This window comes from Acyrthosiphon pisum, chromosome A2 (genome assembly GCF_005508785.2).
Source record: "Acyrthosiphon pisum isolate AL4f chromosome A2, pea_aphid_22Mar2018_4r6ur, whole genome shotgun sequence".
NCBI classification, from domain to species: Eukaryota; Metazoa; Arthropoda; class Insecta; order Hemiptera; family Aphididae; genus Acyrthosiphon; species Acyrthosiphon pisum.
In genome coordinates this window covers 86,976,006-86,990,960 of record NC_042495.1, presented here as the reverse complement: position 1 = coordinate 86,990,960, position 14,955 = coordinate 86,976,006, and the positions used below count along the sequence as shown (strand labels likewise).

Genomic DNA, 14,955 nt, shown 5'->3' with positions numbered 1-14,955 from the left:
TTAAGTTATCAGAACCATTAGCATACTCTTACAACGAAAATTATACATATATTTCCTCCACAACCTATTTTTAACACAAAAATTCAAGGGTATGTATTTGATTTAGTAAGGCAAGATCCTCAAGAAATCAAAGGCTGAAAATGTTTTTGAAAATGTATTAAAATATCGTTAAAAATGGAAAAAAACTCGAAAATATTATAAGAAAAAAAACCGTAAGTACCTGGTCTAATCCTATTATTAGTAACCTAATACTTAAAAATTTAATATCACAATATTATAATCACCAAATGGCAAATATAATATTTTAAAAACAAAATCAAAACTATTGCCCAAAATATTTTTTTTTGACAATGTTATCAGAATTAGTAACGATAAATAAAAAATGTCTAATAATTATTAAGGTATTTGCTTTTAATATAAATCCAAACCATATTGGTTCTTAAAGAGTTTCTAATTATTTCTCAAGATCCCTATTATTTATAAGTAGGTTAGGTTAGGTTACTTTGTAAGTAAGGATTTATTTCTGACTCCCAATAATCGATACGTATTATAATTTATAGCATCGTTTATTATAATAAAACTATAAACTTATTCTATAATACATTTAAAAAAAAACCTCAATAAATTTACTAAAAACCAAAATACCAAACTAGGAACAGACTGAAGATTTTTTAAAACAAAAATATTAAAGATGTACCTACTATATAATTAGGGAACAAAAATTAGTTTTTACCTTTTTTAAATAGGTAATCAAAATTGAAACCTACAAACTAATAACGTTTTTATTCCATGCAAAAAAAAATCTCCAAGGCTGTCATGAGTTTACCCCATAGATATTGAATTGTTCTGTAACTAATTTTAGATATAGATATTATATGTTATGTACAACGAACGTGTTGTCGTGTTCCTAGAATGTTCTAAAACAATTTTTTTGATTGCTATATAATTGGATATTAGTTATTCTGAAACATTTGGTTTTTAGCCCGTAAAATCATGCAAATTATTATTATGGCCAATTTAAATTAAACTTCTTATCCTCGTGCAACATTATGAAGAATTTCTCTCACTGCGTATTATAATTGGATAATGTCGATAGGTATGCAGTATGTATAGTTGTAGTGTTGTCTTTAGTTAGACGCAAACTCCGTCACTGTTGGTAAATAGTTTCAGTTTACGCATGTTTGTTTTTGTCGATACGTACACTACACTTAGTTGATTTTACATAAAACGCAGTAAAATACTCTGCAGTTGTTTTAAAATTGTTTTGTTCAATATGCTATTATAATATTCGACTTAACAGCCTTAACTCAACAGACGCGATCTTGTTTTATTTAACAATGACTTGATACCTATAAATGTTTAACGTTATAAAAACAAAAATACGTAAGACAAAATTATTATATTAAAAGGACACTATTGGTATTATAAAATGTTAGGTATTTTATATTAATAACAACACTGCGTAATCTTAGAGTAGAATACCAATAATATGTGTGAACCAGCATACCAGAATAATATCATTCGAATATAATTCATAGAAAAATGACCAAATGTTTATCATTTCATCATGTTCATGACACGTTTTTCTGCATAGTAGTTTTTATTCATTTTAGATTCTGAGCGGAGCGATGAATGTATTGATTTTACAATGATGATTTTTTTGTGTCTGTCATCAGATCATCACCGCGCAGGGAAAAATTAAGAAAAAACGGGAATTTTTACGCAAAATTGGTTTTTAATAAAATCGATTTTGGTTTTTGGTGCAACTCTAAAACAAATGACCTTAGGTACATACAATTTCGACTGAATGTTTATATTAGCATTTTCTATGAACTATAACATTTTGAAAATAATTGGCTTCTTTTTGAGCTGTTTACGGATATTGTCAGTTTTCAATTTTTTTGTTTTTTTTTTCTATTAATATCAATACAGTTTTATCTGTTTTTGGCCAAAAAGTGTAAAAATTTAATACAAGGCTCCTAATATATTGTTACAATAGCAGTTGAAAAATATTAAAAATACATAAGCACAATTTTTTTTTGTAAGCATTTAAAGATCGAATTTTGACAAAATTTATCAAATTTAAATTTGAATAATTATTTTGTAGTTAAAAATGTATAAAATGTTCAACTTTTATATCTGAGTATTGAAAATTTAAAACAAGATTCCACGTAAGTAACTAATTCTGTTACCAAAAAAATCTAAAAAATACATAAGCACAGTTTATTTTTATACCCATTTTAAGTTCAAATTTGAACGAAATTACATATTAAAAAACCTAGAATAACTATTTTAGTTATTTTGTTGTGATTGTATAATATTATTCGTGGGTACTTGAAACTTCTAAAGTATATTATTATATATATATATATATATGATAGTATTACGGTTTGTTGTTGATGTATAACGCGTTATGAGTACCTAATGAATATTGTGATATGATTAATTTGGAATTTATTATAGGTACCTAACCTAACCTAACCTAAATAGGTCAATTTTTTTTTTAATACCATAGATATAAGTATATAATATGTCTTATACCTAGACTGACATACCGTCTCCGCTCAGAATCGTTTTTTTCTATACAGTGATATTATATCATTGAATTCAAATTTAATAGGTACTATCCATTATACAGTGACCCACTTGTAACCTACTGTACAGCAGAGCGATATCCACTTACCTACCTTTTTTTAATTTAATTATATTATAAAATCAATGAAATCAACTATCAACGAAGTAAAAAACCGATATATCGTAGATTAAAGTTGTCCTTTATTTATGAAACATTTGATTATTCTGTTATACCAATTAAATAGAATTTGTTCGGGTAAAAACCGTTTTTATTACTCTTCTTTGCCTGAGAAAAAATTAACAATTATAATAATACGGGCATACGGTATATTTTGGTTTTAGTGTACCTCAATTTTCCGGCTTGTCGATGGTACCTTATTTTGTGGAAAAATCCGCTTGTGGTAGATTGAATACAAAGCTTGGTGACTGGTGTATATCGGTTCAAGTTTATAAGAACCTCGTAAACTAATTGGTTTATGTGTACATCCGTCCATGAAAATGAACAATCTTGAAATTCGGCACTACCTAGTTATTATTATTATTAGTATAGTAGTTGAATTGCTTAAATTACATATTATCAACAAAAATATTTAAATATTTTTATTCAGTGCCACCTATTGGACGTCTTTCAAACTTATCATTAAACTTTTCCGTTGTATCTAAAAACAATCTCTGAAATGTTTGTAAAAACCTAAAGCCACAACCACGCACTCACATTTAATTTCTACCATATATTATTTAGAGAAGAATCCGTAATTACAATGGGAACACTTACAAACGTGTTCAAATATTCTATTTTAACTATTAAGTATCTATAAGTTTTCTAAGAAATTCGTAAAAATTTTCTTTTAAAAAACACGGCTGTATGACGTTCTTTTGATGTCGCTAATAATAGGATGTAGTCAAATAAATAAATTAATCGTGCCACTATTTCAGGTCAATTTAATTTTTTATCTAGGTTTAATCCTAAATATTTAACCAAGTCAGGTAGAGTAATAGAAATGCAATTTGTTTTTACTCCAGAATAGAAGGAACACATTTCAGGACAACAAAGGTTAAAATTAACAATTTGGGACATTCGAGTTGGTGTATAAAATATGTCGCGAATACGATTATACTAGTCTGTCAACATATTATTATTATTTACATGGACTTGCAAATTCTCAAACACAGTTAGTGCGTCTTCGTTTATTGATATTATGATATCGGTTGAATGTCGATACGTCAACGTGTTAATGATGTACTAATACGCCTGTTATTATCTGCCGAAGTGTAGTCAGCTGCCCGTGTTTACTGAGACGTGAGCATTAAATGCGATAAAAGCACAAATTATTAGTCGCGCGCAGCTCCAATCTAGGAATGTATCAATACCTGAGCATATTGATTACGATTCAACAATCGATATTATCGTGTGCATCTATAACCGTAGGTGGTAGAATTCATCCTCATACATAAGACTCGGGCCCTCGTCGAAACAAATGTCGGGCATTAATTTCTATTCGGTCTTGACAGTCGCGTCACATAACCCAACGGGCGTTACTAATGTTGTGATCTGATTTAAATTGCGAATACAATTTAATCATATAACCATTCCTTCGGGCTGAATGTCTGATTCCCGATATCGTTCCAGCAGCCCGAGTACGTACCGATAGTAGTAGTTCACATGGTATATTATAATACCTACACTTTCGCTACTACTGCACACTATCGTCGGCTCCCCCCTAACTACCGAGCACATAATAATATACGGATCGATAAACAGTGAAACGATGTATACCATCAAAAGAGCACCTTTTATGTCACTAGTGCGTTCACATTATGCGGGCGACTACCTTTAGGTATACGGAATAAAATATTTCGCAACGATTGCAGTTTTCGGGCCCCGATATAAACCTAATATTTTCACGTTTCGCTCATCGACTGCAATGTACACGTACAATATTATATATAAACACACTATACATACCTACGATCATCTTCAGGCAGATCCCGCAATAAATCGTGTGTCTTTTATAGTAAATACAAATTATGTATATTTCATAATTTATATGTATATACGGAGTGGTCCATTGGACGTAAGAAACTCATTATATCAGAAAACACTAATGTTTTTGAAAATATTTCTTTTCCATAATAAAATTATTGTGATTCGTTACAAAACAAAGTTTAAAGTTTAGATGAGTGGAGTTGTGGACCAGCATTTGTCCCCCAATATCTCTTTAACATTTTACTCCTCTCATCATCAAAACTTTAAATACTTATAAGACATAATCTATACTGGTCTATAGTTAAATTATTATTTATTATATACAAAGTGTAACAAAAAGGTTTGGCAGATAAAAAATTAAAAATCGATAATAGTTAGTATGAAAAAAAATAAGCAAATTATATGGATAATAAATAATTTAAGATTTACTTATGACGTCTAAAAATTCACAAAAACAATATTTTGAAAAAAGTTTTAGATTAATTTACTCCAAAAAAATATTTAGTATTTTAAAAATTATAAAAAATAAACTACTTGACTAACGAACGTTTTTACCATCAACGTGTACGTAAAAATAAATTTACAAATTGGGTATTTTGAAAAATGTAATTAAGTCTCAATTTTTTTATTTTCAGTATTAAATATAAAAAATTAAAATTATATACTGTGCTTGTATTGCAAGTGTCTATAAATTATATTAAAAAAACAATTTTAAATATTAATTAGAAAAAAAGTTTTTTAATTTGTCAGGTTATTCTGTTACACTTTGTACATCGAAGTACTCCAAAAAATATTCTACAATGGAATAAGCCATAAGGTATTAAAACAATGAATTTTGTCACAAAAATAATAAACAATTTCAAAAATTACAATAAAAAATTTAATTTTTTTAAAGTCTTTTTTTTAATCACTTAAACTTATGTAAAAAATAATACAATATTTATAAATATAATACGTGTCTTACTTTACATGGGTTATGTTATATATAATACGTATTATATATAAATAATTATAAATATGTATAATGTATATATTATATACCTATTATGTTTGCAGACATTCCGCGTGTGTTGCACCGTGTTTGTCCTCGTTAAACTCCTCTATACTCCACCTCCTGTAGTCCTGTCTAAAAAATTATCAACTAATTAAATATTTACATTAATCAACAGTGTAAATCGACTATCTCATGTTTTTAAGAAACATGAAACAACAATTAAATTTTTTTGACACGAACATGTCTTTGTCTGGGGATCTATCTGAAATTCGTAAGACTCTATATTTTATGTTACACTCGTAATCAGTAACTGTAGTGACTTTGATGAACACGTAAATAGTATATAATTTTTCATGCTTGTTATCATAGTAGCATCAGGTATTCAGGTGGCATAATTCACTACCTCCTTTAAAGAACGAGTAAATAATATATAAGGCTAAACAAAATTATTTATTTGTTTCCTTTTAATTTATAAAAGACATGTTAGTGATCCAATATTCCAATATCTTTCCCAACGATGAATACAGGTTTCTTTATTTCGATCTTGGGGAAACTAAAAAATATTATAATTTTTAATAACTTCGTACTATTACATTTGTTATGGTTCTCTATAAAATACATATTATTAGTACACGACTTATCATGACTTTCTGACATCATGTTTCAAAAATAAGGAGTAATAAACAAATTTCGGCTAGGGCAAACAATGTGAAACATTTTTACGTATGCATACTGCATATATTGCAAATAATATGTTATATATACCACCTATATATACATATTTACTAACAAAGATAGGTAACCAATTTATGAACTTTACACGCTCCATTTAAAATATCCGTTCACACCGACGATGTTACCCTATGATATTATTGTTATCGTGTTTGCATTTCTATGGTTATTTTTATATTGACAAATATTATTACTGATATCACAGTCTTAGAATACAATATGTCAATATACTTGCAATGGTTTTAACAGTATGTGTTCTGAATTACTCGTTGTTATGAAATCGCTCCGATAGAATTGCAAATGGCAATATACCTACGTATAATATAATAATATTATTAATACGTATGCCGGCGGCGTTCGGATACTTTTATCGCCGCTGTGCCAATAACACCTGAGTATCAACACATCCGCCGCGAGCACCGACACTGACCGACGGCACGTTTGATGAATCGATGTTTGCCTTTTCCTCTTCCGGACCGGTGCAATACCAGCTATAATAATATCATCTCGGTCTTGACGCAGAATCGAATTACGAATATTTCGACGTTCTGTATACATACTTACGATATTTACACAATGGTACACGTGCCCCTTGGAATGTATTGGTGGTTTTCGAACCGCTTCGGCTAGGTTTTAGATTATTCCATTTACTTTTCCCGTTTACGGTTACACGCCAAACGTGAAGAATAGCGTACACTCCTGTATAATAGTACACGTGGTCGACTGCACGTATATAATTTCAAGTGCGAGGTTGATACAAGGGAGGCTTCTTTTCCGCACACACATTCTTGGTTAATGTTCGTTTCGCCGACATACGATAGATCGGCGAAACACACAGGAACGGTAAATTATGTTCGTCAGCCCCATGGCGATTTCTATTGACACGGTTTTTTTTACAAAGCCGAGCATCAAATTAATGGTTGGTAAATCGTCCGTCGATATAACCGATTCACATTATAGAGTCATGACAACAGATCGATTTTATGACACATTATATTAAGCAATACAGTAACACGCGCTTTTGACAAGGGTCATGTTTTAATGCTTTTATAGTTATAACTTGTAAGTTATAACCTATGTGCATTGTATGTAATTTTTTTATAATGTATCATGTATATATGTATCTTCATATCCCATATATATTTAATATAGGATTCTTAAATTGGACACGGCAGTTTCTCGCTTCACTCATCTGTCAGAATCGCATTATTATTGTTTACAATTTAAAACCAGTGTCATCAACGGAGAGAGACTTCTTTCGTATTTTCTTATACAGTTTTAACACGTTTTCTTGTTGCACCTATTCGAAAATATTGAATATGGAAATAAAAAAAAATAAACCGTTCACATAGTGATAGTATTCAACGATACTGTATAATATGTTTAGCAAATCTCGGTTTCCTATATAGTGATTTTTCAATATTTGTATTACTCACCAATATAATTTGAAAGCAAAATATGTTCTCGAAAGAATATATTAATAAACAATGAATATAATTTGAATAACCTTGTAATGAAATTGTAATCCTTACATCCTTGTTTATAATACTTGAAATATATTATAATTCAAATAAATTTAATAGTTTTATAATATTATATTGTGCCATAAAATGTAGTCAGGAAATTAAATACTAGAAAAATTGATATATTCATCAATATTTTAAAAAAGTTTGAAAATTTTAGAGATATCTAAGTCGTAGTAAGAATTTAATTAACTAACACTGTATTCAAGTTTCAAGTAAGTGTACACAAACTTACACAATTTATCAAAAAATAATTCAAAAGTACTTCATTTTATAAAATAAATCCAAGTCGACCCAGCGCACAACAAATTTTTGCACTTTTAGTTATTTAAAATAAATTTATGTATTTTATTTTAAATTAATTTATGTTAAAATTGTAGATTTTAAATCATTTTCTTGTATTAAATCTTGTAATAACATGTAATATGTTGACACATTTAAAATATAATAAATGAAAAAATAATAAAAATAAAAATAATTTTCCGGTTCTAATGAATTTGAATAGGCTTAAAAATATAGATTATTAATCAAGTATAATATTTTACTAGGTAAATATTCCATAGATTTTTTTCAAAAATATATTCAAAGCAACTTGTTATTTTTTAAAAACATACTAGGGAACTAGCTTTAATCGTTATTCAATAACTTTTATTTTATATTTCTATGGACCATTTTAAGTAGTGACATATGTTTCAACGTCATTCTTTACAGAAAATTTCTACGTGTAAATTTATAGAATCGCATACCTAAATGGGTATATACTATATACCTTGACCTGAGTGTCATGTTCACAATCGGCAACGATTAGGACTTAGGATTACTCGATAGAAAGTTCGAAACAATCAATGAAATCATCCTTTAATAATATCAGACATAATAGCTTATGATATTTTTGTAAACCTAAAGGGAAATGTGTTTTTTTTATAATCATTATTAATTATTACTATTATTTGGCTGCAAATTATGATGATAATAACAATAATAATAAGAACAACAACAAAAATAATAAGTTCGCCGGTCACCATATACTCATACACAAGGCTAAAAAAACTCGTTCACACACGAACGAAGTCGGCTGCCTTCCGGTAGAGTCTATACTCTGGGTAGCTTTGTTGATGAGAGGTAGCAACATGGAGGACAGTTGCCAAAAGGTAGAGGGGACGATGCCTTTGTGAATCCATTAAAATGGACGTACCGCACGCGCTTGGTCAATGTGTATCCGGGCATCGTGTCAAGCATAGCCCTCTGTTGAGCGTTCAGAAATTTCCTTTGACTTCGTAAAAAACACACGTGCAATATGATGGCCAATATTATGAAAATTGCCTGCTGTCTTGTGTGCGTCTTTGGGATCGCTTTAGCCGCCCCAGCCACTGTTAAATTACGTGAGTATTGAACATAAATCCAATACGAATAACACAACGTTTAAAAAGAAAATCTAAATAGTTTTCATATAATACATATTATATTGTACTTGAGATTTTTGGATTCTCCAAAAATTCAACTTCAAAATAAAAATGTATTCCAACCAAAAACAAATTTGTTGAATATTTCCAAATTATAAGCAATTTTGTTACACTTATTTATATATTTTTAATTTCTCATAATTTTCGAAATTACTTTTACTCATAAGTTTTTTCTGTATCTTGCAAGACTTTATGATAACATTTTAAGAATATTAAAATATTTCAATGGTACGATTATGGATTATACTTGTACACAAATAAATCATAACATTTTAGTTTTAAATTTTTTTTCTATATAGTGATACTTACCAGTATGCAATTAAAGATTTCACGTGTGTGCAACTGTAATTACTATCAAGTTGTAAACATATGGAGCTAGTAAATTATCAGTTTTTCAATTATAATTTAGAATATAAAGTTTAAAATAATAGTAATTATAATAGTAGTTACTACAAAATATAAAAGTGTTTGATTGAGTAATAATTACAAAATATTTTTCGAAAGGGCCATATATTATGTTCAAGATCATTTAAATTGTTTAAGCTATAAAATCTAAATCATAGGACAACTACTCCTTTGAAATTAAATCGAACTGTAGTTGTATGCACGCACATATATTGCGCAAAAATTAACTAATTCACTACACTCGTATGAAATAGTAATTGATTATTATTATTATGAAATTATTCTCTAAACATTTAGAATTAATATTTTAAAAACTATCATAATATGTCATCAACAAGACGATTAGATAAGCTAGAATATAGCCATAAAATCAATATATTTTCATCCATACTAAAAATATAGTGTAGGTACTTAGTTTTGTTTAAAACACACTTTAAATCCACGTACACAAATATCACGTATTTTAAAAAACTAATGCAGTACAACTAAACTGAATCATACACTTAATTAAAAAAACTAAACAAGTGTTAACAAATATGTGCCATAGGTTACATTGTATTTCAGTGGTATGATTAAACCAAGAAAAATTCAATTTGATCGTGTTAAAATTAACATTTGCTAAAAATTCCCTGATCATACTTTAAGATAGATAAATATTTTCGTGTAATATCGACGATAGCTGACTTGCTTAGATATAATTTTATATTACATTTGTCATATTTAACCTATAAAGTTATTCAAGGTCAAATGAAATTACAAGTTACACTATTTTTTTTAAATGTATATACGCTACTTAATATTATTAAAAATATGTTTTTGTTAATTAGTAACCATGACAAAAAAAACCTTACGAAAAATCGGTCAAAAACATTTAATCCGGCCCAAGAATATATTTATGTTAAGTTTATAATTTTTTTTCAACATTTAAAATTAAAAATGAATTAAAATATTTTTTTACTGTAGATGTATTTTAAGTAAAATTTACTTATAAGTATTTATATTTATTTAAATAAAAAATCGTTAATTCAATCAAATCATTTAAATTATAAATTTATTTAGAACAACAATCTGACAATTATTATTTTTTATTGTTTCAATAAAATATATTATGAAAAACTAAAATAAATGTTATCTCTATATTGTTTGTTAAAATAAAACCTTAAATTTTTTTTTTATTGTTTAATCATTATTCTTATCATAATATTAATATTTAATATGACATAAATATTTATATTATTAACTATTTAATTATTATATAAATTATAAATATATTATATTTTTCAAAATATTCTAGTTAATTTATAAAATCTTTTTATTTCCGCAACTTAGGATTGTATTACAAGGTTACTTATATTTCAATATTTTTAAGTCTTGACATACATTTATATGTGACGTTCAGCCCCCTTAATTGTGGTATATTGCTTCAAGGTTCCCAGGTCAAAGTCTCTATATAGTTAAATACTAGAAAAATATAATTCGACATGATAAAAATATATTATTACATTTTTAAGTTTATATAATCACCCAAAGATGAATATAAATAAATACTTCTTCATAAAATTATAGTTAAAAAGAACATGAACTTTTTTCCAAAAATATCATATAATAATCGAAGTAATTTTACTAACTAAGATATCCATTTTGCGATAGCCTCCAAATATTATAGAAAACAATATATCCGTATAACAGTATTAAAGTATACATCAGAATATACGATCCATTTAATATAATATGTCCATTTTGTCAATATATTTAAAATCAAATAGGTGCCTATGTATATAATGTTATATTTTTTTATTTTTTTTTATCACAATTAATATTAAATATTGTATATTGTGATAATTCGTATCATTAGCTTATTGTTTTTGTACACAAACAAACTTTTTTTTTCAAATATGAAAGTCAATGATTTTACTTAAAAGTTAAAACTACAAAACAAAATATATTTTTTTTAAATTTCGAAACCTCCATAATCAATATTGAACATAATATATAATCGCCACATATTTTTAGTTAGAAAACGGTGTGTCCAATTGCAGCAAAATTAGGTTGGATGGATAATATATCTTATCTGCACGACTCCTCCACTCTTCTGTACATTATAATATAATATTATTTTAAAATTTGTTTGTTTATATACCAAATGTTTTAATTTATATTTTAGCAAAAGGTTTTGTGCAGTGTAAAAAGAGCGACCCAAAGTTAAACGAATGTATAAAGAATGCTCTGAAAAATGCGGTCCCACATTTAATAAAAGGTACATAATATTATTATATTTTGTGTATTACGTTTTGTTCCTAGACGTTTTTATTTATTCATTCATTTCAGGTGTACCTAGTTTGGGAATATACCCAATTGATCCACTTCGTATAACGCAATTGGGAATAGACCAAGGTACTGGGCCCGTCAGCATTAAGCTCAACTTTAGGGATTTAGACATATCAAACATCGGGACAGTAAAAATTAATGAAATCTTGTAAGTGTAAACAACATATTTTTTTAAATTTTTTTATATAATTCAACACGGTAAATAATTTCTGTGATTTCAGTGCTGATCTAGACAACAATAATATGACATTTGACGTAAACTTTGAAAAACCAATTACGCTCGATGGAAATTACGATATCAAAGGCAAAGTTATCATCCTACCAATTACCGGTGACGGAGTTAGCAAAATTAGCCTTGGTATGTAAACATATTTTTAAAATTTTTTTAGCTTTTAAATATAAATCGTTAATTTTGAGCTATATTTTACAGATAACCTCAGAGCCAAAATAAACCTTTATTTGAAGCCCGTTGTAAGAAACGGAAACACCTACATGGATATCAAGGATCTTAAATTAACGTTTACCACCACCAAATTGCATTTGAAATTGGAAAACTTATTCAAAGGAGACAAAGCTCTTGGTTAGTGAATTTATTTTGACATCAATTTCTGTATATTCACAGTAAATTTTTTTTAATACATATTGATATATACCATATTATACCAATGATGTATTTTGTATAATATATGTATATTAATATTTTTAATTCAATACAATAAATTAACTCTATTTGACTCTGAACATTAGTATAATACCATATTTGATGTTACAGGAAACAATATGAATGTGTTCCTAAATGAAAATTGGAAAGATATATTAGCTGAATTGCAAACCAATTTTGAGAACGCTTTGGCTGCCGCATTGTCTGGAGTTGCACAACAATTCTTTTCTAGAGTACCTTATAACCAAGTTTTTATTGAATAGACTATTTGGTTTTTTAATTATATTACCAAACGTATATTAATAACTTAATTTATATATATTTATATTTTTTTTTTTTTTACTTACTATTAAATAAATAAACTTTGGGTATCAACTCGATTTTGTAATAATTTATTTTATTGAATTGTGGTCCTAAATTATTAGACTTTAACTTCACTTAAAAAAATATCAAAAATGTATTTCTGCTTACAATATAAAGTTTTAAAGATGAAGTATTATCGTAATAATTAGATCCGCTAGATATTAATAGCGTCGAAAAATCACAAACGGGTATGTACACCGTTGGTAAAACTAGACACCACTGAATCCTTATTAGTAGGTATGGTATGAATGTATGATTGTATGAAACAAATTCAGTGTACCAATAAGACTAGTCTAAGTACACCCACAATAATAATACTACAAATGTGAATATAATATGTAGGAACCTACCCATTTTAAAACATAATACCCATATCAGCTATAAATATAGGATGAAAGCCCCATATAAAGTCGATGAAATTCTAGATTGATTGGATATTTAGTTAGTAAATACTTAATAAATTCGTGAATCTATTTATTTTTCTAAGAACCAAAATATATATTAAATCTATGACATACTATTTAGTATATACGATAGTAACTATACATAATATAGTGTAAAATAATTTTAAAATACCATTTAAATATAATAAAATACTAAAATAGCGTGGCACTGTAAGAACATAGTGGGTGCTAGGAAAATTAATCACAATTTAAATAGTTGATTAGTCTTCGTGGTTCAAAATATTAAATCTGCAGTAAGTATACTATTTTAAGCTACGGTCATCTTAAATCATGCACACAAACAATTTTAATCATATTATAATGTTGGATTCAGATACGATTTTTTTTCAAATATATACATAATATAATACCAACATGACATATTATATTATATGTTTCCAAACAAAAAATTCTATTCGACTATAACTGTAATATGGTACTAACTACTAACTTACGGACTAAAGCAGGTTTAAAAAAAAATCAATTCAATTTCACTAAATGTTTAAATTATAAATCATTTTATTAAATTTATATTTGCTGTATTAACTTAAGACAATGCCTAATATTAATGGATTATTTTTTCAATAATTAATATGAAATAAAGTTTTGTCATTCTATGCCTCTTGTGTGAGGACGGGCTGATAAGGATCAATTTTTACTACTATTTGATAGGTGTTATAGACTATAGTCTATATATGAATATTGAATACCTACCTAGCATGTGTTATTGTCATTTCTGTTTATTCTTGCGAAGTGAAATAAATATGAAAACGGTTAGACACTTCAACACTCATATCACATATTTCTGAAGTGTTAAATTTGAGAAGGATACGAATAACTTATCCAAATTTTCAGTATAGTGATAAATCTTGAATTCGTAATTTTAGTCCTGAGCAGTGATTCCTGTGAACGAAATTATTCAGCAGTTCATTGTTCAGCGGTGTAGATCTTCAGTAGGATTTAGATTTTATGTTTACATTGTTGATATCTTGCTCATAAATGTTTGTCTAATATAATGAGAAGCTATATAATTGTTTCAGTTTCTTACAAATTATTAATTGTGGACAAATTCATTAAAGTTGGTAGTTGTATAGTTGATTAATCAAACAACTAGTTGAAGTAACACGTACCTATATATGATTTATAATGTATTATATTTAGTTCAGCATATTATTTCAATAACGGTAACATCTTTGCCAAACATTATTTTTCATAAACTGAATTTGCAAAGTCTCATCACTCGTCAGATATCTATAACCATTACCTTATCCATACCAGATTTAATCATATACATTATACACTGTAATCTACTTTTTTTAGTAATAGATAACTAATACACAATAGCCCATGGCTTATTAAATTTGTTTATACCGACCTCTAATGTATAGTAATTATTTTTTTTATTAATTTATTAAGCCGTTAAGGGATGCATTAGCAAAATATATTATAAATGTATACGAAACAAGATAAATTAAATAATAA

General features: G+C 27.3%; 1 protein-coding gene across 1 annotated transcript; it reads left to right on the top strand.

The window, feature by feature from the left end:
- The first annotated feature begins 9,007 nt into the window (after positions 1–9,007).
- LOC100168782 (protein takeout) lies at positions 9,008–13,055 on the top strand. The gene is made up of 6 exons (XM_001950648.5): positions 9,008–9,192; positions 11,843–11,935; positions 12,007–12,154; positions 12,228–12,364; positions 12,437–12,586; positions 12,779–13,055. Exons 1-6 carry the CDS (start codon positions 9,108–9,110, stop codon positions 12,928–12,930), a joined length of 765 nt encoding a protein of 254 aa, XP_001950683.2. The 5' UTR covers positions 9,008–9,107; the 3' UTR covers positions 12,931–13,055.
- The last annotated feature ends 1,900 nt before the right edge of the window (positions 13,056–14,955 follow it).